The sequence below is a fragment of the Bidens hawaiensis genome, unplaced genomic scaffold (assembly GCF_021521415.1).
Source record: "Bidens hawaiensis isolate Kalapana, Puna unplaced genomic scaffold, B.hawaiensis_p1.1 tig00009621_1, whole genome shotgun sequence".
Taxonomy (NCBI): Eukaryota; Viridiplantae; Streptophyta; class Magnoliopsida; order Asterales; family Asteraceae; genus Bidens; species Bidens hawaiensis.
This window is the reverse complement of record NW_027491721.1, coordinates 41,357-67,517: the sequence shown is the minus strand read 5'-3', so window position 1 is coordinate 67,517 and position 26,161 is coordinate 41,357. Positions and strand designations below refer to the sequence as shown.

The following is a 26,161-nucleotide window of genomic DNA, read 5'->3' as shown; positions in this document are numbered from 1 at the left end:
GACTCAAACGACGGTCATCAAATATGATTACTTGTTTTATACAAACACCCATTTAAGTTTATCATTTAACAAAAATAATCTGAGCCATCAGATCGCCTATCAAAGACTTCGATTCTTCAAACTTGTCTAACCTTCATTACCTGTAAAACAGTTTGAAAATACGTCAGCAACACATGCTGGTGAATAAGCTGACGCATAAAACATTTTATTTACTTAATTACCATTCGAGACGTAACTTAGGTCTCGGCCCATCGTAGCTTAGGAATAATCAAGTTAAAACATAAAATACAATTACAAACTTAAGCTCTACTCGAAACCGCTCATCAAACATCGCAGCGTTCGAGATTACTTAGCTACCATAATTATACACATGATTACCCTCTCTCGGACATAACTTAGGTCCAACCCATCGTGAAAGAGGCATATAACCAGGTGTGGCGCGGTGCGCCCACCGTCTAACCACATATGTAAGGATCCAAACAAACGTATACGACAGCCTGAGGGCCATCAATTACTTTTGTTTATAATGTTTAGAGATGCGTAATCTCATGTAATCAATTTACCTTGACTCGATGATGTGTGCTGCGTGTAGCTTGTAAAATGTAATGGCTTGGATATTTAGCTTTTGCACAAGATCGTGTTTTAAGTTTATAAAAATGATTTCTGCAAAGACTAAACACACACAAAATAGGCAAGTGTACCTATCGTATATGTAGAATAGTATTGGTAAGAACCAAGTACGATCCGTGGACACAAATGTTTCTAATGATAAATCGTTGTTTTACTTTAATCAGAGCTTTTAATCACTTTGGGGTTAATTTTTGAACTTTTTATAAAATATATAATATATAGGTGACTAAGACGAGAAATTCTAAACAAGTAGTTCAATTATATGAAGGTTACCATCTACGATTAAGAATCCACTCCATTTATCCTTGATGATTATAAAGTAGACATATGATAAACTTGCCGTAATAATATATGATAGAATAGCCCCACATTTCTAAGTGAGCATATCCTATGACATAAAAGAAAGTAGCATGCGTATTTTAAAGTCGACCCTTTCCTAATGTCATGCTACCACGAGAATGTAATTTGAGTTGGCAAGCAGTTTAGTAAAGTAGAAAGATTAGGATTGACTTCGATTTCTCAAATACCAATTCTAACAACTTTGGGTGGTTATAGTTTAGTCACACAACCTCCCATTGGTTGATTTAAGTAGGTTATAATTACACATTCAGTTAACATATGATTTCTTTAACTATCATGATAACCTAAGTAATCGTGTTAACAATGTTATTTCAGAATTACCAATACTAGAGAAATAGATCATAACTTATATCTCATCATTTCTAAGTACAATATAAGGATCCAAGTTTCGATAAATTATAAAAGTATTCTATCTTTCAAGAACATGAATCGATCATGAATGATTGTCAATATGATTGCCAGTCACCAATTTGAATTGTTGAATTAAGATGGTGAAACATTTCTCATCGAAAGATAATTGCAAAATAACCATGTACTTTACTAAACTAAATCACATGTTTTATATAATCATCAAGTAAAACAAAGCTTCTTCATATATTTTAGATGATAAATGGAGTTTAGCTTATAATGAGCATGTTTATGAACATTAGAATGGATGATGATAACAAACACATGATTAAACTAGAACAATCTAACCAAATGTAGATGAATCTTCCTTCTTAATGATGATGATGATGGTTGATGATGATGACCTCCAAGCCTTCAAACTCTTCACTAGATCTTCCATATGAGTGTTAGTGTGTGTTTATATAAGTGAAAACCGTATGAACTCTCTTCAAGGCACATCAAATGAGTGCAACATGAGCCTCTATTTATAGGTAGTCTGGAGTGAGAAGCATGGCGCCCCCGTGCTTTTAATGACATGTGCTAAATTCGTTTTGTCTTTTTGTTGAAGGTGACCACGGCCCCGTGCTTTTGTTTTCAGTATTTGTCTTTTCTTGTAGACTTTTGTCTTTTCTGGTGTTCAGAAGCATGTGGGCGTTTTCTTGCTTTTCTTTGTGTTTTCTTCCTTTTTTCTTCGTTTTTTCACTTGTTTCTCGTTTAGTGCTTGGTTTTACCTGAAATTGTATTTTATTATAACAAGTAGCCTTTTGTGCTATGTTATTTGATAGAACTTGCAGTTTTTAGAGATTATTTGATGCTAAAAAGATGTATAATTTTATTTACATCACTCGATAAACAAGTTATAAAAGTTTGGGGTGTATTCACCTTTAGAAAGGATTAGCTTCACTTCACTGATCGGTTCGTCTTTGCTATCACAGACCTATAGCACGAGTATAACCTTTTGTTAATACTAGATCTTTAATCTAGCTTAAGACCTTTGGTCCCTTTTGCTTAATCTTTACCTCGATTATATTTTTTTTCATGAACCTTTAGTTCAAAACATCTTTTCATTATTTTACTAGTTTTAAAACCTTCAGTTTAACTTGTTTTTCTTTTCTAAACACTATGTTTCTTGTTCTCGAAGAAACGTATACTTTATTTCTTTCTTTATTTATTATTTAAAATCTATTTAAATAATAATTCATACTTCAAAACAAAGAATAATATATTATAACTTTCTTTTTATTTCTTTGTTTTATATTTTCTTTACGTTATGCTTTTGCTTTTTTTCGAGGTATTGAGTATACCCTCGACTAGTGTTTATGCCTTTTAATTATATTAATATTTTATTCGGGCATTATCTCTACCTTGGTTGACTTATTATATCCTATACAGTCGAGCAGAACTTCGACGCCTTTACGTTTTCTTGAGAATCTTGATCAACACCTTCCTTCACGCAAAATGAGGTTCACCGGTCTTCAAGGCTCGTCGGCACGCACTTCGAGGCGGGATGTCGGGTCGTCTCAGGATGTTACGCACTTCAATGCAACATCTTCGGGTCGCCTCTTGGTGGCACACACTTTGAGGCAACGTCGGTTTAGGGTAAGGATTACGAGGAGGGTTGGGACACATTTTTCGAGGTAGTGAGAGAGTATTCAAGTGAGAGAAAGTGTATAAACTGATTTTTGTGATGAAGGAATGAGCTGGTGACCCATATTTATAGGCTGAGTTTGGGAGGCCGTCGCGATACACGATGGTCTAAGAGAAGGCCGTCGCGTATCGCGACTAGGCCTGATAGATCATCACGTAGCTTTGCCACGTGTGCCACGTGGCTGACGCAGTGCCACGTGGAGGGACACGTGTCTTGTTGTCAGACCACGTCATCGCGATACGCGATGATGTTGGGTCTAAGGGGATCGCGTATCGCGATCTGTCAAAAAGACAAAATTTTAATTTTGGTCCTTGGACTTTGAAAATTTGGTATTTTTGATCCGAAAATTTCATGACTTTACATCCTCCCCACCTTGGAATAAATCTCGTCCGCGAGATTCGTTTCTTAGAACAAATGGGGGTACTTTTTCTTCATCTCGGATTCGAATTCCCAAGTGTATTCGGGGCCTCTTCGTGAGTCCCACTTTACTTTGACCAATTTCAGAGTTCGTCTCTTAAGTTTCTTAGTTTTTTGAATCTTAGATTTGTAGAGGTCGTTCTATGAATTTAAGGTTTTCAATTATTTCAACATCTTTTAGAGGCATAGACAAAGATTCGCCAGCTAAACATTTTCCTAGATTAACGTGGAATACATCGTGTATCCCTTTCAGTTCATTGGGTTGTCGCAGACGGTAAGCGACAGTACCGATTCGCACGAGTACTTCGAATGGTCCTACGAAACATGGACAAACCTTTCCTTTCTTATTGAAGCGAACGACACCCTTCTAAGGTGAAACTTTCAATAAGACTTTATCGCCTACATTGAACTTTAACGTCTTACGACGGACATCGGCGTAACTCTTTTGTCTATCTCACGTTGTCTAAAGTCGTTCACGGATTTGTAATACATTGTCGGTGGTTTCTTGGACTATCTCGGGTCCAAACAATTGATTATCTCCGGTTTCAGACCAGCATACGGCCGTTCTACATTTTCGGCCGTATAACGCTTCGAACGGTGCAGCTTGAATACTCGTGTGAAAACTATTGTTATATGAAAATTCCATTAGGGGAAGATGGTCGTCCTAACTTCCACCTAAGTCAATCACACATGCGCGGGGCATATCTTCAAGCGTTTCAATTGTTATTTCGCTTTGCCCATCAGTTTGAGGATGATAGGCAGTGCTAAGGTTCAACTTGGTTCCTAACGCTTGTTGAAAACTTTTCCAAAAGTGAGACATGAATCGACTATCTCGATCAGAGATGATAGACAGAGGCACTCCATGCAACGCAATGATGTTGTTTACATAGATTCATGCTAATGTATCCATCGAATACGTATCGTTGATGGGTATAAAGTGAGCAGATTTGGTTAACCTATCGACAATAACCCAAATTATATTATGTTGACGAGTGGTTTTCAGGAGTTTCGTGATGAAGTCCATGGTTATCAATTCCCATTTCCAAACGGGGAGTTCGGGTTGTTGAAGCATCAGCCTTGACTTTCAAACACGTTAAACATTTTGCAACATGCAAAGCGATGCCCTTTTTCATTCCATTCCACCAGTAGTTCGACTTGAGATTTTGGTACATTTTGTCACTACCGGGGTGCATCATGTATTTGGACTTGCAAGTCTCCAACGATTGGTACCCAAATCCTGTTTCAAACTCTAAGTATACCATCGTCACCTTTGACTAGCAAGTCAATGGTGTCATTTTGTTTTTCGTCGGAGATCTTGTTTTCATTAATCGCTTGAAGTTGGACGGATTTGATTTGCTCGACTAGATCCACTTGGAGTTGTAGTCATAGAGCTCGAACTCTTTTAGGTTTCTCATGATCCTTTCGACTCAAGGCGTCGGCGACAATGTTGGCTTTACCTTAGTGATAGAAGATTTCACAGTCGTAGTCGTTTAATGTTTCCATCCAGCGTCTTTGACGCATGTTGAGCTCTTTTTGTTCGAAGATGTGTTTCAAACTTTTGTGATCAGCATACACGATGAATATGACTCCATAGAGATAGTGCCTCCATATCTTTAAGGCAATGATTATAATGCCTAACTCTAGATCGTGAGTTGTGTAATTTTTCTTGTGTACCTTGAGTTGTCGAGAAGCGTAAGCGATTACTTTTTTTCGTTGCATTAGTACGCAACCCAAACCGGAATGGGACGCGTCGCTAAAGACAACAAAATCCTCGGTACCTTCTGGCAAGGCCAGTATAGGTGCATTAGTGAGTTTTTGTTTAAGTATATGGAACGCTTCTTGTTGTTTAGCTCCCCATTTGTACTTGATATTCTTACATGTCAAAGAGGTTAGAGGAACGACAATTCGGGAGAAATTTTAAATGAATCTACGGTAGTAGCCGGCCAAAGCTAAGAAACTTTGGATTTCGGTTGGGGAATTTGGAATCTCCCACTTTGAGATAGCTTCAATCTTTGCAGGGTCCACTTGAATTCCATTCACGTCTATGATGTGACCAATAAATTGTACTTCGTGAAGCCAAAACTCACATTTCGAGAACTTGGCGTACAACTTCTCGTTTTTAATCAATTCAAGCAAGATTCAGAGATGCGTTTCATGATCTTTCTTTGACTTAAAGTAAATAAGTATGTCATCGATGAATACGATAACAAATTTATCCAAGTAAGTTACATATTCGATTCATCATGTCCATGAACGTTACTAGGGCATTAGTGAGACCAAACGGCATGACCGTGAACTCATAATGTCCATACCTTGTTCGGAACGCGGTTTTCGGGATATATTTGGATTGAACTTTTAGTTGGTGATAACCATAACGCAGATCTATTTTTGAGAAATAGCTTGCACCTTGCAATTGCTCAAATAAATCGTCGATTCGAGGTAATGGGTATCGGTTCTTAATGGTTACTTTGTTTAGGGCTCGGTGATCGATACATATTCGCATAGATCCAACTTTCTTCTTGACAAAGAGAATCGGCGCTCCCCACGGTGATGAACTTGGACGAATGAAACCTTTCTCGAGTAGTTCGTCTAATTGCTTCTTCAACTCGTTCATTTCGGTTGGAGCTAGTTGGTACGGAGCTTTGGCGATTGGAGCAGTTCCGGGCATGAGGTCTATTCTAAACTCAACTTCTCGACCGGGAGGAATTCCGGGCAGTTCGTCGGGAAAGACATTAGAGAATTCGGAGACAATAGGCACGTACTTTATCTCCGTTGGTTTGGATTCTTCGGTGTGTAGGCCATGAATGCTAAGCATCCTTGATTTAAAAATTTATTAGCCCTAATTAGGAAGATTACGCTAACTTGGCCAGCGTCCCTTTTAATTCGAATGGTTCATTTATCACGGGCTCGAAGTTCAACGCTTTTGCTATTGCAAATAATACGGGCATGATTGTTGGATAACCAATCCATACCAAGTACTATATCAAAACCAGCAAGAGCCATAGGGAACAATTGAATGGGTAAAACATAACCAGCGAATAAGATTTTTTCGTTTTCTAAAGCTTCAAAGATTTCAACATTAACGACTAGCGGTCTCGACGCTTAATGTTTTATTTAATTTCTTTAGAGGTTCGCATAATAGACTGCAAAAGCTATGATCGATAAAACTTAAATTAGCACCGGAATCGAACCAAACTTTAGCATACGTGTCTTTTACTAAGAACATACCGGTGATGGTTTCAAGCATGTCGGCCGCTTTCTTGGTGTCAAGAACAAAGACTCTTGCGTTTCCCTACTTTTCCTCATTCTTTTGGCCACTTCCACCCACACTTCCAACATCAGGTTTGTTTTTAGGGCACTCGAAACTGAGGTGACCTAATTCCTTGCAGTTATAGCAAGTCATAGTCTTTTTCCAGCAGTCGGTCGTTGCGTGGCCAGGTTTGTGACACAAGACACATACAGTGTTAGACAGAGCAAAGTGGCATCGGTGAATCGCGACGGCCTCTACTCGAATCTTTTTTGTTAATACTAGATATTTAATCTAGCTTAAGACCTTTAGTATCTTTTGTATAATCTTTACATCGATTATATTTTATTTATGAATCTTTAGTTCAAAACATCTTTTCTTTATTTTACAAGTTTTAAAACCTTTAGTTTAACTTGTTTTGCTTTTCTAAACACTATGTTTCTTCTTCTCGAAGAAACGTATACTTTATTTCTTTAGTTATTTATTATTTAAAATCTATTTAAATAATAATTCAAGTTTCAAAACAAAGAATTATATATTATAACTTTTCTTTCTATTTCTTTGTTTTATATTTTCTTTACCTTATACATTTGTCTATTTTCGAGGTATTGAGTATACACTCGACTAGTGTTTAAGCCTTTTAATTATATTAATATTTTATTCGGGCATTATCCTTACCTTGGTTGGCTTATTATACCCTATACACTCGAGCAGCACTTCGACGCCATTACGGTTTTTTTTGAGAATCTTAATCAACACCTTCCTTCACGCAAAACGAGCTTCACCGGTCTTCAAGGCTCGTCGGCACGCACTTCGAGGCGGGAAGTTGGGTCGTCCTGGGATGGCACGTACTTCAATGCAACATCGTCGGGTTGTCTCTTGGTGGCACGAACTTCGAGTCAACATCAGTTTAGGGTGCAAATTACGAGGAGGGTCGGGACACGTTTTTCGAGGTAGTGAGGGAGTATTCTAGTGAGAGAAAGTGTATAAACTGATTTGTGTGATGAAGGAATGGGCTAGTAACCCATATTTATAGGCTGAGTTCGAGAGGCCGTCGCGATACGTGACGGTCCAAGAAAAGGCTGTCGCGTATCGCGACTAGGCCTGATGAATCATCACGTAGCTTTGCCACGTGTGCCACGTGACTGACGCAGCGCCACATTGGGACACGTGGCAGGGCACGTGTCTTGTTGTCAGACAACGTCATCGCGATACGCGATGACGTTGGGTCTAAAGGGATCGCATATCGTAATCTATAACATCACGTAATTTTCGGGCCAAAAATGTCAAGTTTCCAAAGTCAAGGGACCAATTCTGCTAATTTTCAAACTCCAGGAGCATAAATGAAAAATCTGTCTTCTTGACCCATCGCGCTACGCGACAGGTCAAGAGAGACACCCATCGCGTACCGCGATGGGGTGTCTGACAAATTGTGACACGTGTGCCACGTAGTACACGGTGGCAACGGTTGCCGCCACGTGTCACCACGTGGCAACATGTCCGCCACGTGTCACACGTGGCAGGTCTACTGTCTGACTCAGCAGGTCTATATCGCGGTACACGATAGGCCTGCCAAGTGACCCTATCGCGTACCGCGATAGGGTTCGAAAATGGCTATAAATAGGAGGGCTACGGGATTCATTCCTCACACCTCAAAACTCACACATTCACTCTCTCTCTACCTCGAAAAACGTGCCATCAATACACCTCGATAAACGTACCCCGAAACCTCGATATTCGTGCCAAACCTCGATATCTGTGCCATTCCCCGACAACATCCCGAATAAGAAAGAGGTGCTGCCCTGACGTTCCGACAAGTTACGTCGAAGTGCGTGCCAAGAGTGTTGGTGCCTCGAAAAGCATACCAAGTGAGGAAATAGAGTTTGCAAGGAAGAAGTGTTGATTGAGCGACATCGAAGTGCTGCCCAGGTGTCTAGAATATTTCTAAGCCAAGCAAGGTAGGCATGATGCCCGACCAAAATAATAATAAAATATTATAAAGGCTTAGTACCCCGAGTCGATGTTATTCTCGATAAACAAAGAAATATATAACAAAGAAAATAAAGAAAAGAAGTATGAAATATATATATATATATATATATATATATATATATATATATATGAATATATAAGTATATGATTATTCTTTGTTATAAATATATTATTTAAGTATAATATATATGCTTAAATAATAAATAAAAGAAATACGTTTCTTAAAGAAGAAGAAACGTCGGGTTTTAATATAAACTAAAGGTTTATAAATTACTATTAAAACTAAAGGTTTTAAAGTAAAAGAGATAATAAACTAAAGGTTCATCAGTTGAATAAGACTAAAGGTCTTAAGCCGGATCGTGTATCCGACTAACAAAAGTTATACTCGTACTATAGGTGCGAGATAGCAAGAAGAGAGCTCACGGACGGTGTTGGAAACCGATCCCTATCAAAAGATGAATATGCCCCACTTTTACAAACTTGTTTTCAAACAAACAAACGTGTTATGTGAAAATTTTTACATGAGGCTACGTGTCTCTAAAAACATTATAAATAAGAGTATAAGCCAGCCCTCAGGCTATGGTATACGTTTGTCTGGATCCTTACATATGTGGAACGCGGTGGGCACATCGCACCATGCTTGGTCACGACCTCCAGCCACGATGGGCCGGACCTAAGTTACGTCCGAGTGAGACTGACCATGTGTGTATATATGGTACCTAAGTTATGTCGAAACGCTGCGGTGTTTTGCTAAGGTGACCTAGTGCAGAGACTTGAGTTTATGATGAATTGTTTTAACTTGATTATTCCTAAGCCAAGATGGGCCGAGACTTATGTGGTCTCGAGGGTTGATTAAGTAATGAAAATATTTTTAGCGTCAGCATATTCACCAGCATTCGTTGCTGACGTATTTTATTAACATTTTGCAGGTAACCAGGAATAGAGCTTGAAAGACGAAGAAGCTCAAGAATCCGATGGCTCGGATAATTTTGTGTAAATATAAAATATGGTGGTTTTGTAAAATATATAAACAAGTAAATAAGAAATGAGACTTTCGTCTCGTCTTTTGTGTTGTAAATATTTATAATATCGATCCTTTGTTTTTATAAAGTCTTCCGCTAAAACCCTCAACTCTGATTTATTTACAAATATGGTACCAACTATGGATCACACTCCTAGGCCTAAGATGAGGGTGTGACATAATCTGTCAAAAAGACAGAATATTCATTTTGGTCCTTGGACTTTTGGAAACTTTGTATTTTTTATCCAAAAATTTCATGATGTTACACGTCTGTTCAAATTCCAACACGTGCCACATTTCATGTACTAGCCGACCCCCCCTGACAATTGCTAGAGTTCATTAAGCTTTAGTCTTTGTCACTTTTAGTTGGTCTTCACACGTGTCTTCATACAAGTAATGCCAAGCAGACAATGCACTAACACATAGTCTGACTGAAATAACAGTAGACTAATCCCGTTCTAACTGGCACAAAACCAAAATACTAGGGCTTTCGTTTGTGTTTACGTTAGACTTTCCACCATCAACAATTAAAAGTAACAAACAAGTAGCATGTAGGAATTTAGCATATGGAGCGTGACAACATAACACACATCGGCAATAGCATGAATCATTATTGAATTGTAAAATATGAAATAAGTATATGATAAAAATCACTAGTCGCTAGTCAAGCGGTGGGGAAATGACTAGCGATTAACCGAGATTAAACTGATTGGATTTTAATGTATAATTTTCAGTTTTATATATGCACGCACACATTTTTATATCTAATTTTCAATTTTATACATACACAAACACATTTTTGCTGGAAATTGGTTGGAATCTCGCTGTAAATCGTTGATTTTTGGAATCTCGTCAAAAACGCTGATTTTGGTCGGAATCTCACAGGAAACCGCTGATTTTGGCCAGAAGCTCATAAGAAAAAGCCGATTATGTCCGATTAATCCTGATTTTGGCCGGATTTGACCATTGATCGATTAATTGGCTGACTAGCCTAAAATTAATCAGTGAAGTGGGGACTAGCGATTAATCGGTGCCTAGCCGAGATTCTTGCAACAATGATGATAAGTTGATAGAATACATTCCACACCCCCAAAATCATGAAAACGTAGAAATGGGTTATGGTATTCTCACCTTAAAAGCAAAAGCGAGTAAAAACGAACAAATGAATATTTAAACGAGCTAACGAACGCAAATCGGTCCAAAGAGAAACCCTAGGAAATATATCTAATTATAGAATTTGATTGAAAGATTGAGAATAATAAGTAGAGAGCACCATGGGTTCGGTTATTGAATCGGGTTTTAAATAAACAAACTAGTTTAAAAGTTAAACGAACGAAATAATTAATAATTTAATATATATATATATATATATATATATATATAGGGTAAGGTTATAATAAAAACACATTGTTTTGTAGGAATGGTAGGAATAAATATAGGCCATTAGATCAACCAATCTAATGGATGAGATTAGAAAGCTAGTTAAAAGCATGGTGTTTCTTAACTTTATCCTTAGTTATGTGTTCATTAGGGGCATTTTCGTCCATTTAGTATAATTAAAAATGAACCACCAATATTTTTAATTGTCAATCGTAGCTATCATTTTGGCTAAATTCTAGCATTTTTTGAAAAAAAGTTTATCACTTAATTAAAGGATTATAGTCCTTGTATTTATCATTATTAACTTCCTGATAAACTTTATCGGTGTAAATTGGATATAGTTTTCTTCAATAGTTTGTGAGGAGGAATCAAAGTTAGAGACGAAAAGGTTTGAAATTGATACAAATTTTTTATTTGTTAATTGTTTTAAATACTTATTGAAGGTTGTTAACTGAAAGTTGGTTTTTATTGTTTGCAATCAATATGTTTAGGATGGCTGAGGAGTTTGATAAGTCTACAAAACGTGAGATGGCAATACACGCAAAGGTGTGTTTTGGATTCAATGGTGTTTATTTTTTGTGCTTGATTTTTGTATTTAACAAAAGTCCGTAGTGTTTAATGAAAGTTGTTTAAATATAAGTGGAAAATTTTTCCAAAACCTTATATGGTTGACTTAGTTATGTGAATGTTGTGTGTGTTTAATAATGATCTTAGTATCTAACACACTAAGGAGGAGCCCCCGTATTGCGTTGAATACCGGTTTCAGTCAGTACGCGAACACTTTGGATTCCGCGATTGACTTGACTATGGAATCCGAGTGATCTGCAATACCTAAAAGAAGTAGACAAGGTAGACATGAGAATTCCCGGGTTAATAGTTATTCATCATTATGTAATTAACAGCTTAGTCATAATTTAGTTGCTATTGTTCAACAAACTAGGTGAAGGGGTTGAAAAGATGGTAGTTAGTGTCAGAGGAGAAGGTAAGGTTGTTTGTCGTACTTTGAAGACACCAATTAAAAGTGTTTCACCAAATACGAGATTGGCTAATGACGGTTGTTTGTTAATTTTCAATAAGACACCCACACCAACGAAAGAAACGGAAGAATTCTTTAAAGGTAAATTTATAGTTGTATGTAGATATTATTGTATCTGGAATGTTTTTTGAAATATTTTTTTTATGGTTATGTGTATTTGTTCAGCTCTAACGCCGAACAATGATTCAGAAGATGATTTTGTATCATCGCCAAATAAGAGATTGAAAACAACAAAGGCAGCTGTTCAACATGTATTTTTTAGGTATGATGGTACTAAAATACGACCGAGAATTAAAACCTTTAAGTTTTTTAATTTCATTAGACAGCTCAATGACAATAAAAAAAAAGCTTGTTAAAGAGATCGGGTTTGGCACAATACTTGAACTTATGATAGACCAGATACCAACAAGTCTCGGATACTGGTTGGTGAGGAAGTATAACCATAAAACTAGTATCCTAGACATTGGGGTAGCTAAGATACAAATAACACCACAACTGGTACATATGTTGCTCGGAATCCCGATGGGTGATACTAATGTGAATGAGATGAGTAGAGCCCGTATTTCGGATGAAGTAGTTAATGAATGGAACAGTCAGTTTAAGCAGACGGACCAAAAAAATGGTTCTCACTTTCAGACTTGGATGAGGTACGCATTAGCCCAGACATGTCTTCATCGCGATAGAATGCGGGAATCCATGAGCTTCGAAGTTGATAAATATCGGTCAACCATTCATGTTCGGTTAGATGAAAATCCTGCATTATACGGGCCCATTATTGTTCAAATTGATCAGGAGTAATCTAATCTGTCCAAATTATATCACACAACCTTTCTTTGCAATCGGTTTCGTTGCATAGCTTTGATCCAACCTGATATTAACAATAATGGAAAACTATGAATAAAAAAAGAGACTAAAAGTTATTTGGTTTATTGGTAAAAAAACTGTATATACCTTTCATGAAAGCTTATCCATTATGTGCCATATGCACAATCTGTGCCTAGTGTCTGGAAAAACGTCTTCAATCGCCCTCTTCATCGCAGGGTCCTGATCAGTGACAAGAACTTTAGGTGCGTACCCAAATGCATCTTTAAAACACTTCAACAATCAGGTGTATGTTTTCGTCGTTTCGTTGCCAAGTAGAGCAGCACCAAGGGTAACGTTACAGTTATGGTTGTCGATGCCGGTAAAGGGTACAAACACCATCTTGTATCTGAAAATGATATATAGTTGTATTATGCGACTAGTGAAGCTTTGAATTATTGGTAAGTAAAGAAATATGCATATATAATTTACTTGTTGTGTTGGTACGTGGCATCAAAGGATAAAACGACTCCAAATGTGTAGAAATTACTCTTAGCGTATTCATCCGCCCAAAATAAGCCCTTCAAAACACCATCCGGAGTAGTAGTATATTAACACGAAAAATTTGGCAGATACTGTTTTTTCCTCATTAGTCGTTGAAGCACCATTTCTGCATCATACTCACTAATATAGAGATTTTGGTCTCTCTTAAAGTTTTTGCAATCAACCTTTGTTGCGCCCACATGATTGAACCCACCAAAAATAGTCCTCATTATATTGAACGCTCTAACCGGACCAATATTAATGTTAGACAAATCACTCAAAAGTGTTTTCTTGGTAAACGACAGATTTCGAGCTGCACTAATAAAATGCATATCATCCTCAGCAACAAAAGGGTGGTTGTGTGCCTCTATAAAATTATATACTACATATTTACCCTCAACCGTTAACTCTAACATAATTCGTGCTTCACAACCAGTACGTTGTGAAGGTTTCCTCCTTTTTTGTTTGGGCTTTTGTTCTTCATCTAACGTATCAACTTCGTTAACCGCCTTTTGACCTTCTTTTGAGCACACGAAATACTTACCCTGAATGGTACCCCGAGACTTCAACTGAGTTTCTTTCCTTATTGGAAAACCACAAGCTAAAGCATATCTTTTGTAGAATGATTTTGCAGACTCGAGGTTGTCAAAAATCATACCTTCAACAGGTTTGATTGATGCACCCCATTCTGGATAATAAGACTTCTTTCCAGATATTGGAGAAATGTGTTCAATGCCAACTGGTTGGTATGCATTACCATCTATAAAACACATGTACTTGTTTAACATACACAACTTAATGAGATTAGAGAACCTTAATATATAAAAATAAAGAGCCGTAGTTTAACTATGATGGAATTCCCTATCGAACTATTGGAATATTACATAATTATATCACGTAAAAAATATCAAAGCACAAATGCAATTTCCATTGAAATACATTAAAAAAAACACGAAATCATGTTAACAGTTGTTTCCATTTACTCTTTTGATTTTGTTAATTTGTAAAACTAACTAACAATGACATGTTAAATGGAAATACTTTTACAATACCACTTGAACAAATTCAAGTATTTAATGGAAACCCTCTTTTTTTCCCGTAAATTAATACTTTAATTGGGATTACAAAATCAACTAGTATTCCATCGAAACATCTTTTAGTTATATAATCATATAATCAACAACAATCGTAAAAATTAAATAACATACTTACCGTTTTCACCATCCATCATTGAATTCATCTTCTTTAGGTTTTTGAAAGCTTAATCACGTAAACAAAATTGGGAGAGGAGGGTTGACAATTATGTAAGGCCCCGTTACCGGTGCCTCACTTCAACGTTGGATTTACTCATAAACACAGTTCTAAATATCAGAGTTAATTAATAACTTTCGCGGAATAATAATAATAATAGTCAACCATTCCTTACAGATATTCGTAACTTGTCTTTTTAGAACATAATTAAAACATGGTATCAAAACATCATGACAAATCTTTCGATGCCAGCCTCTTTAGTCTTGCCATGTGTCCTACTCAAACCAGTTGTCTCAATCTGTTAACATGCGTGCATACTAAAAGTCAGCTACGCTGAGTGAGTTCTAGTTAATCAAACGACATACAATACATCCACATACTTACATATGTACCCAAAGGTACATGCCTTCATAGTTACTTACATCCTTACATGCATAGTTCCATTCATACATATACGTTTTAAAGAGCAGTCCGCCCTATAACCTTCGCCGATATTATTAGGGTCGGTTCCCTGCATTCTCCGACATTATTAGGGTCGGTCCCCTTCATTCGCCGCCATTATTAGGGTCGGTTCCATACATTCGCCGACATTATTAGGGTCGGTCCCCTGCATTCGCCGACATTATTAGGGTCGGTTCCCTACAGTCGCCGACATTATTAGGGTCGGTTCCCTACATCTAATACATTGTACTATACCTACCTTACATGCTTTCCTTGACAATACGTGCAATCTCCGAAGAGCGTTCACGTACCATTGACATATCATACATACATTATTCATACATCATATATATTCATACATACATCATTCATACCTCATACATATCAGTCATATCTTTAACTGCCACTTGACGGTACATGCAATATCCGAAGATCGTTCACGCAACGTCAAGCAATCATCGTACATAAATCATACAAGGCATACACTTATCATTTAAGGTAAGTGTATTAACTATCACATCGAGTATGCACACAACCCTGAAAACATAATAAGAAAGTGGGGCTAGAAACTCACCTGAAGTCGGTTACGGTCACCGTTAATAGTTATTCCTTTCTTCAGTTAGGCACGGCTAACTGTATAATAATTATATGCATCAATTAACTATCACTACTCATCTCGCGTTCCTAGTCTAGTTATAACCCTCAACGAACGGGGGTCCGGGGGCAGCGCCCCTAGCAGCGGGGTCTAGGGGCGGCAGCCCCTAGCAGGGTCCAAGGGGTAGAGCCCCTGGCTGGGGTCGAGCTAGACAGTTTATTTCCATTAACTGATTTATCACATTTTCCATTAGAATTTCGAATCATTAATTAATTGGCTAACTTGAAAATCCAAGGGCTTCTTTGTAATTAAATCAATCTTTTTCTAAGTCCAGGGACTATTCTTGTCATTATGTTAAACTTCTAATTCGTTATATTATTCTTAACGAATCGTGTTGTCATACGAACTGGTTCTTGTAATGAATTGAACCCTCTAACGAACTAGACTCTTAACGAATCAGTCCATAGCGAACCAGTCCAGGTAACAAATTGATCCATCTAATTCATTATCTCCTTTAGCGAACTAACTATCACGAATCAGAAGCTAGTTCGTTATCTCATGCTTAGCGAATCACCTATAGTTCGTTAACTTCCCGTTAGCGAACTAGGGTTAGGTCAGAGAATGCCAGGAACATTCTCTGACATTCCCCTTTCCTCGTACACATTTTCGGCGCCGCCTTTCCGACGCCGCCGCCGGAAAACCGTGAATTCGCCGGAAAAACGAGTTTTAACTCGTTTTCACCGTTTTTTGTCCCGTTCGATCCAGATCTGGGCTAGGGTGACCCCTAAGCTCATCTTAGGTTCGGTTAATACCCGATTCCACCCGGATCTCGTGACTTAAACGGTTTAACGGTGTCGGCTCGTCGTTTCGTGACTATATTTAGCGGGTTTAGGCTCATACAATATCATACTATCATTACCTCGGGTCGGTGCTCGGTTTCCTTCTTGGTTTCGGTTTAGAGAAAGGAAGAACTAGAGAGAAAGCTTAAGTGTGTGTTTTGGATGATGTATGGAATATGTGAAATGAAAGATTAAGTGTTCATTATGGTTTTTATATTTATGGGTCATGGGCTTAAGCCCATGGTCTTTCCTTCAACCCAAGTCCATAACTCATATTCATTTAACCAATACAAGCCCAACTCATATTCATTTGTCTAAACCGATAACGACTCACTACAAAATTGACGAAATTTATTTTATTATTATAGCCAAAAGCAGGATGTTACAAATTACGTGCTTATCTATATATTATAGAACGAGTCTTCTAATAAACCCATAAAAATAGGAAGAACACCGGTTTTATTATTTTTAATTATAAATTAATAGATTTTTAAAGTTACCTAACTACCCTTTATTGTTATTATAAAACAATGCCATGTGTCACTACTCTATTGGTTCTTACCATTCCTACAAAACAACTTATTTTTATTTAAACTCTTTTATATATATATATATATATATATATATATATATATATATATATTAATCTTCATTTTCCCCTTCAACTTCTGGGTAATCTGTATTTGTTTTCAGTTCCTTATCACGCTTAAATGAAAACCCCTCAATCAAATCTATTAATTTAGTGTTTCAATGTTCAATTTTACCAATCAACAATCTAGGGTCTATGTTTAAGATTTGGGGCTTATTTTTTCGTTTAAATCTTCATAAAATTGTTTAAAAATAAGCTGAAGTAAATATTTATCATTTTCACATTATGAGTTTATTGGAAGCGAATCCGACCTAATTTCGGGTTCGAGTCTGATTAAAACCAAACCACTCGCTTAACTTACTTTTCTTTTCTATATTGTTCGGTTCATTTATTTTGACCGAACCAAATTATATACAGTTATTTGTAATTTTTTATAATAAAAACAAACTATGCATATATATTTGGTTCGGTCAAAGTAAATGAACCGAACAATATAGAAAAGAAAAGTAAGTTAAGCGAGTAAAAAGTTATAAGGAGGTAAAATAAGGAATCCCAAACACCCCTTAAGTTGTTTGTGAGGAAGTTAGGAACTCATAAGATTGAGGTTCGAAATTGACTTTGGTATTTACAAAACAGTTATAAGAGCATTCGCATCCAATCCTCTATCTTTAAATACATATTTACACTAAAATTTACTACATTTTCTCTCTAATTTCAATTAAATAATACTTTTTTACACCTTTATCATTACTATTTCTCTTTCACCAACTCATAACCACTTTCAAAATATATTAAAAAATTATAGAGTGTGAACGGTAACTTTTCAAATATACTATAAAATTATTGTATTTCTCTCTTATCCACTCACAACACCCTACATTATAAAAACTTTCCTCACATTTCTTGATGGATTGAATGTGAGGGCATTCTCAGCCTATTTCATATATTTTTGTGAGGGAGTTTTTAAATTATATGGTATGGTTATTAGTGGTTGTGAGTAGAAGAAATATAATATTGTATGAGAAAGTTAAATTTGGTGTTTCATTATTCACATCGTATAATTTTTAATATTGTTTGAAAGTGGTTGTGAGTGACGGAGAGAGAAAAAAATATGATAAAATATTATTTAATTGAACACAAGAGAGAGAGAGAGAGAGAGAATATACAGTGATTTTTAATGTAATTTATATGATATATATGGATATATGATAGAGAATAGGTTAGGAATGCTCTAAGTCTTCATATACTATGAAGTAAGAATAATAAATTATACATATTTATTTTTTTTTTAAAAAAAATTATGATAACAATATTATCAATTTCAATAACAATAATAATTAAAACCAGTAACGGGAGTTTTACCCGGTTGTTAGACCTTGAGCGTCAAATTATTGGTAACGATTGAAATCCGGTCACAGGAAGACTCCGGAAAAAATGATGTTAAAAAAAAAAATAATTTTATATACAATTTATGTAATTAAGTTCTAATTGTACACTATTAATGATCTAACAATAAGTATAAATAAGAGATATGTGCTGCACTATTTTGTGGCACCTTATTGGTCTTCATGTATTTTTTCTATGTTTAATTTTAATTACCGTAACAAATATAAGGAAAACCGACTAAATGTCAAATTTGTTTGTTTGTTTATTGTTTAAGTTATGGTACTATAACGAACGTAGCGGAAACTGAACGAATCCCAATTATTTTTTTAGTTCCGGTACCATAACGATTGTGAAGAAAATTGACCGAAATTGCATAGACTCACCGCCTCAAAACCTATGATCAATAACAATTGGATTTTACCAATGTTCGAGTTTTACCAACCAACGACATCCCATTGGTCCACCTCAAATTTTTTATAATTTTATTTTTGGCTTTTTAACTGATACCATGTACATAACACACGTGACCAAAACCGACTGAATTCGCGTCGACTTACCACCTAAACACCCGGGCCTGACAAAGCTTGGGTTTACCACCCTCATATTTTACCGACATACCAACTAAGGTGTCGGGTAAAACACTAGTTAATTTAATTGTAAAAACATATACAAGAAAAAGAATGCAAAATAAATAATTTCAATGTTACGGGCATTTATGTTTGTGTGATTATCTTAAATGCACTCTCTACTTTTCTATATATTCACATCGGATTTGTTTTATTATATTTGTCTAATCTTTTCATTTTTATTATAAGATTTATTTTAACTAGTAAAATGTTACAATCTAGAAGGATTGACTCTTAACCTTCTATTCAATACTTAATAATCTTATTAGCTCTTCAAAGTGAGAATGATATGATGTATCTGGAATAATTAATACTTTTATATATCGTTATTAAATTCATTGTTCTTTGGTAACCTTTTTGTCTTAAAAAAGGTGTTTGCTTTTATTGTTTTATGAACTTTTTGTTTTTATTTACTGTATATATTTATTTATTTATTCAGTTATAAATATATTTCTTAAAGCACTTTATATATTATAATTTATGTTTTAGTTTTCAATAAAAAGTTAATTTTTAATATTTTATTTGTTTCAAATAAATGTTTTGTATTGTCTTTTTGTTATTAACTCAGTCTTTAAAAAAATAATTTAGTATTATAAAAATAACTATTTGATAAGTTATATATCTTTTGTTAATGAAAGTTCTCAATGTAAGCTCACATGTAAATTAACACTGTAAATTAACATTGTTTCACATATCTTTAGTTAATTCATAAATTTTGTTCACTAAATGAATTAAGTGTAAAAAGAATGAAGGGAAAAAAAAGAAAAAAGAATATATATTATTTAGCTTTAGATCATCCATATTTCTCAAATTTATAGTTCTTACATACCCAATTATGTACATAAAAAATCATTTAACAAAAATGTTAAGATGCTATTTTTTTAATTAATTTTTAAAAGTTGTTTATCTCACCCAATCGTGCAATCAAGTGTAGTCAATATAACATATCACATGACACATGTGCAAATTATATACATAAACAATCACAAACTTGAATATACGTATATTACGACTACAAATAATACATGTTCTTATGAGAGAGTACGCTTTAACTAGTTTTCATATTCACAAAATATAACAATATGGGATGTAAGTAAAAGGAAAAACTATGAAGGCTATTAAACACCAATGGTAAAACCATAGATAGTGCCCCAGAACAACATCGTTAGAAAAATCCTACTCGCAACAAAGACAAAAACGCAACCATGAACAAAATAAACACCAAACAAGAAAGAATGTTCTTATGAAAGTTATAAGCAATGACTCAATCTTTTAATCTCATATATAGAAGCTCTATTCGCCATTTGCTAATCGCTAAACCGTCAAATCAAAGAATATAATACCATGCATTTTCGGGGTGGGCTTATTGCCCACGATTTTGTCAGGGTATCGTCCCTTTTCTAAAAAAAATTTAAATAAAAATATATAGATAGATCAAGCTAAACATGAAAGGAGTAGCTTGAAAAACCAACTTTTCTGCCGTATATGTAATTACAGATAAACGTTTAATTTTAAAAATTTTTTAGTTTTATTTTAATCTTTCATCAATACACACAGAGATCAAATAAGTTCAAGGTTCTTTAGACAGTTATGGAACCAAAGATAGAATCTCGGTCGAAGGGACGTTGAATATAACCTATTTTTTTTCTTAATGTGTATAGTAAAAAAAACCTAGCTAATGCTTTCCTCCAAAAAAGTATTTAAGTTTTCCTCCTAATGAAACCTCCGTGTTCCAGTTTTACAATAGAATTTTTAAATGAAAATCGTATGATCGACCAAACCTTAACTATGGTCGATTTTGACATTTTGCTGTTTTTTTTTTAAATGTCGTGTAAATATTCATGCTTTCATCTAATAAACCAGGTCGTTGTCCTTAACTAAATTAACATTTACTTTTCAAAACGATAATTTGGAGAGGAGAGGCTAGCTTCACGTCTTTTAAAGAAAATCACCCTTTTTACATAGCAAACTTTTCAACTTACTACTGTGGACCCTCTTGACTCTCTAAAAAGTGATTACATTTTTCCTTTTAATAAAAATGTAGGAGTTTAAATGAAACTGTGTGTTTTCGTTAAAAAAATCAGTTTTACGTCCCTTAAAAATCACGTTTTCTTCTCAATTAACGACAATTTGTAGAGATCCGCTTCATGTTTACATAGCGAACTTTATGTTTGATGGTGGACCCTCTCGAGCCTCTCGACCCTATCGGTTATGTCATTGCTTCAAGTATACAAGTGTAACTTTATTTTCATGTTAAATAAAATAAAAAAAATCAGATTGCAATAAAAGCTTGAATCCTACATTAATGCAATTGCATATCTTCAATACTCTGCATTAACTCCTTTGGCTGTCATATCTTCATTTCTCCAACCTCTTCCTTTCATTCACCCTCCTCTCTCTCTTACTCTCCTATGAGTTGTTCACTAATAAATTAGGCGATCATCACTCTTTTTGCTCTTTTGAAAACAGTTTTTCGTTGGCATTCGTCTGTGAATACCAAATCTTTATCTCTAAGTTTCTACAAAGTAAGAACAAAAATCTAGTAAGTTTCTGTACCATCTTCTTAACTTTCTCATGTAACAGGTTGGATTCAATACACAAACTAATGTGTTAAACTAAAAAATTTAAGGTGGTTTGGTTTCATTTATTTTGAAATACATTTTCTAAAAAATTGGGGATTAAATATGGTGTACCCATTATACCTGGATCCTGTGTTTGCACAGGATCCGAGGAAGGGACGGATCGCTTCATGATCTGTTGTACACAGCCTCGCATAGGCTACTTGAAAATGTTCAAAATACAACATTTGTGTTGTTAGAAATTGTCAATTCGACAAAAGTAATCAGTCACTAAAAAGTTGACTTTTCTTTAAAGAATAAAGGGTCTTTAATTAAAATTGAATATTTTATATTAATAAGTCTATGATCTTCTCTCTCTTCTTTATTTCTGATTAATTAATTTTTGTGTTTTTTAATTTTCATATGAAATAAGATTCACAACAACATTTATTTCATCATAACTTAATTGAATACACATATAATATAGGTTATTTAATTTTTTGTTTCAAGAAATTAATATAATTAATTTCAAGTTAATACCTTTGTATCAGAAGGAGCCTATAAAGGGAGACATGTTTCAACCAAATAATATCTTTGAAAATCTTCATCATCATCATCATCAGCAGCATCTTGTTGACATGAGCAACAGAACACCAGAAAGCAATCTTGATATGCTTAGAGATGACGATCATGATCATAGCAACATCGAAGCTCTAGCTTCGGGCGACGATCAAGATCCTAATATGCATGCCAACAAAAAGAAACGTTACCATCGCCATACTCAACATCAAATCCAAGAATTGGAAGCGTAAGATTTTAATCATTTGCCCTAATCTTTTTTTGTATTGTTTCGTTTTTGTTGGTTCGACTGAGATCAAGCTAGTAAAGCTACAAAAGGGTCTAAATGTACAATCGATTGTAACTTTTCTTCTAAAGTGGGAAGATTTTTTTATATGTGACTTTAAATGAAGTCTTTAAAAGTTTCTCTTAACTGCCGAAAATGGAAGTTAGGGGCGGGTGCGACAGCTTCTGCTTGTCGTCCCCGAGTCTATAAAGTGTCTACAGATTAGTTTTTTTAGGAAAAACTAGAGACGATCTTTATATTTTTCTTGATCGTTATTGTTTATTTTCATGTAGGTTTTTTAAAGAGTGTCCTCATCCAGATGATAAACAAAGAAAGGAACTTGGAAGAAGACTATCTTTAGAACCATTAGTCAAATTCTGGTTCCAGAACAAACGAACCCAAATTAACATTTTTGGTATGAATATTCGGCCGACTTTATCTAAGGATGTGATATATATACACACACACACACACACATGGTAGTAATGTTATACGATCCTAAGCAATTAATGCGGAAAATATCGGATATCGGTCAAGGACCGATATTCGAGATATCGGTTGATATTGTTAATTTTAATATCATGTAAAATTCATACATATAACAATTTAACACTAATAATTCAGTATACTCTCCTCAGTTAACATATTAACCTTTTGCAACTTGCAAAACACTAACAATTAGCAAGTAGAAACTGATTAATTAAGACTTAAAACACTAATAGAACACTAAAAGTTGATATTAAGAGTTAGAACACTAACACTAAACACTAAAAATTGATAATTAAGACTTTAAATATCGATATCGAGAATATCGATGATATATCAGTCCAATATCGGTCAAAATTACCTGTGTCAATATTTTGATTAATATTTTACCAAGGGGCCGATAACTGATATCTCACCTGAGTCATTGTTACTAGTTGGTTGCAAAATAGAGCCAAGAGTTTCATTAATTAAGGTATCAAGTGGTTAGCACATGTGAGTGATAGGAGTCGCACATTATAAATTTTCATTTTATTTCACATGCATACACCGGCAATCAAACATCAATTGGCTACTCAATACTCACATTAATTTGTTTATGTATAACAACACTATTGTTGGCATAATGCCGGCTGGAATGTAAAAGGTGGAGAAAAGAATGAATCAAATTTAAGATATTATGTTAAAGTTTAAAGATTTAAAGTAAATAGTTAGGTTTATCTATATGGTTTCAGTTAAGTTAGAGTTAGAGTAGGATTGTGTTAAATGCTAGACTAAGTTTTATGTTGGCTTTTATTGTGTGATCAAAGTTTTTAAAAAGTTAATGTGTCGGAATTAAAATTAGTTAATAGCATGCTTTAGTGTCTTATGTATTATGTAAGCAAGTCAAGGATAACTATATTTAGGATTGATAAATTTGATGCTTAAACACCAAGATATAAACTTATTTAGTTGTTGATTAACTTCCTTTGGTAGTTATCTCTAAACGGTGCCGTCCTCAATTGTTGCATCGGTTCATGTTGTACATATAGAGGGTCTATCAAATTGTAAACAAGTTGTACACTCAGTTGTTCATGATACAAAAATTCATTTATTGTTAATCCCTTGTTCTTCTTTGTTCATGTTATTTTGTTCTTGATTAGATGTTTGTTTCAGTTATCTCATGGGTCCTATAGGTTATTGTAAGACATTTATGTGTGTCAAGTTTATTTGAATTTATTATATACAAAAGGAGTTGATTATGAGGGTTGTTAAACAAATATCAGCTAATGGTCAATTGGTTTGTGTAGAGATGCACCTAATTCATTTTGAACAATGCTTGCACTTCCATTTATATTTTGATAGAATCAATGATGTACTAAACAATCAATAATTTCTAAAATGTGCCTTTTTCAATTGTTTTTCCCAAACTAGACACAGCACGAGCGCTTTGATAACACACAGCTAAGAAAAGAAAATGACAAGCTTCGAGCAGATAACGTGCATTTAAAGGAACTTCTCGCCAATGCCACATGTCCAAACTGTGGAGAAGCAGCTGCTACCGGGGAAATGTCGTTTGACGAACAGCAATTGAGGATTGAAAATGCTCGTCTTCGAGAAGAAGTATGTTAGGCTTAACCAGAACAAATATATATATATATATATATATATATATATATATATATATATATATATATATATATATATATATATATATATATTCTACACATATTAATTGGGGGTTGTGTAGTTTCTATAATTTGTTTTAAAGTTAATTATTTAACCTTTCAAATTTTATTTTTTTCCATATAGATTGACAGGATATCTGGAATCGCTGCAAAATACGTTGGCAAGCCAACATTCAGTTACCCTGATGTTTCGTCTCAAGGACCCTCTCGTTCCCTTGACGTACCAGAGTCTAGTTTCAACCCACAACAAGGAGTACTAGGAGAAATGCTAGGAGCAAATGACATTCTCCGACCCATGGCTGTACCTAATGAGAAGCGAGTTATTGGGGAGCTTGCTATTGTTGCCATGGAGGAGCTTATCAGAATTGCTCAGGTTGGTGAGCCCCTTTGGGTCCCAATCTCTGATGACCCATCTCAAGTGACGCTAAATGAAGACGAGTATCCGCGGTCATTTCCCAGATGTATAGGACCGAAACCAATGGGAATGAAATCCGAAGGTTCAAGGGAAACCACGGTTATCTTCATGAATCATGCAGCTATTGTAGAAATTCTAACGGACGTGGTATATATTTTTACTGAAATTGCAATCTTTTTATGTCTAGATTCTTATAATTTGACAACTCAATAATCTAACAATGATTTTTTCAGAATCAATGGTCGAACGTGTTTAGTGGCATCGTTTCAAGAGCAACGACTCTAGAAATACTTGCGACTGGAGCAGCTGGCAGTTATAACGGAGTTATGCAAATGGTAAGGAACTTGTGAAGTTATATTGTAACTATTAAAACACCGAATCTAACTCTTATCTATATTAATCTAAACACTACGGTCGAGTTTTGCAGATGACAGCTGAGTATCAAGTTCCTTCTCCACTCGTTCCAACACGAGTAAACTACTTTGTTAGGTATTGCAAAAGACTAGATGATGGAACGTGGATCGTGGTTGATGTATCTTTGGAAAATCTGAGCTCTTCATCGGTGGTAAGGTGTAGAAGAAGGCCTTCGGGCTGTTTGATTCATGAGCTTCCCAGTGGATACTCAAAGGTACAACTTATTCAAGCGTTGCATCAGAACTTAATTAACTAAACGATTTAGCGATGCAATAAACGCAAATGCAAAAGTAAGCGAATTTCAGGAATTCACGTTTAATCTCCGTTTCTAGGTCACTTGGGTTGAAAATGTTGAAGTTGACGATGAGGCCGTTCTTGATATCTATAAGGTGCTAGTTAACTCTGGTCTAGCATTTGGTGCAAAAAGATGGGTAGCAACTCTAGAAAGACAATGTCAACGACTTTCAAGCGCAATGGCGAGCAATAATCCAGAAGCAAACGTAGGAGGCAAGTATATCTCAATTGTTAGCATTCTACTATTTCCTTATTAAAAGAAATACTTTTTTCTATTATTCTGAATTTGATAAAATG

General features: G+C 35.1%; 2 protein-coding genes across 2 annotated transcripts; one reads left to right on the top strand and one right to left on the bottom strand.

Annotated features, from left to right (window-relative positions):
* Nucleotides 1-13,222: 13,222 nt before the first annotated feature.
* On the bottom strand, nucleotides 13,223-14,690 carry LOC143533146 (protein FAR1-RELATED SEQUENCE 5-like). The gene is made up of 4 exons (XM_077028006.1): nucleotides 14,675-14,690; nucleotides 13,585-14,222; nucleotides 13,412-13,500; nucleotides 13,223-13,328 (listed from the first exon to the last, which is right to left on the bottom strand). The coding sequence occupies exons 1-4, from the start codon at nucleotides 14,688-14,690 to the stop codon at nucleotides 13,223-13,225; spliced, it is 849 nt and encodes a 282-aa protein (XP_076884121.1).
* A 9,624-nt stretch (nucleotides 14,691-24,314) lies between these two features.
* Nucleotides 24,315-26,121, top strand: LOC143533145 (homeobox-leucine zipper protein MERISTEM L1-like). Its single transcript, XM_077028005.1, has 6 exons — nucleotides 24,315-24,353; nucleotides 24,488-24,676; nucleotides 24,866-25,303; nucleotides 25,390-25,491; nucleotides 25,584-25,784; nucleotides 25,903-26,121. The coding sequence occupies exons 1-6, from the start codon at nucleotides 24,315-24,317 to the stop codon at nucleotides 26,119-26,121; spliced, it is 1,188 nt and encodes a 395-aa protein (XP_076884120.1).
* Nucleotides 26,122-26,161: the final 40 nt, after the last annotated feature.

Excerpts from the sequence above, each read along its gene's own strand:
- LOC143533146 (XM_077028006.1), bottom strand. Across the intron at positions 13,501-13,584 it reads GTGAGTATGATGCAGAAATG|GGCTTATTTTGGGCGGATGA; the intron begins GTGCTTCAACGA and ends GGTGTTTTGAAG. Across the intron at positions 13,329-13,411 it reads GCCACGTACCAACACAACAA|ATACAAGATGGTGTTTGTAC; the intron begins GTAAATTATATA and ends TATCATTTTCAG.
- LOC143533145 (XM_077028005.1), top strand. The coding sequence starts at position 24,315 with ATGAGGGTTGTTAAACAAATATCAGCTAATGGTCAATTG. Across the intron at positions 25,304-25,389 it reads TAGAAATTCTAACGGACGTG|AATCAATGGTCGAACGTGTT; the intron begins GTATATATTTTT and ends TGATTTTTTCAG. Across the intron at positions 25,785-25,902 it reads TTCCCAGTGGATACTCAAAG|GTCACTTGGGTTGAAAATGT; the intron begins GTACAACTTATT and ends CTCCGTTTCTAG.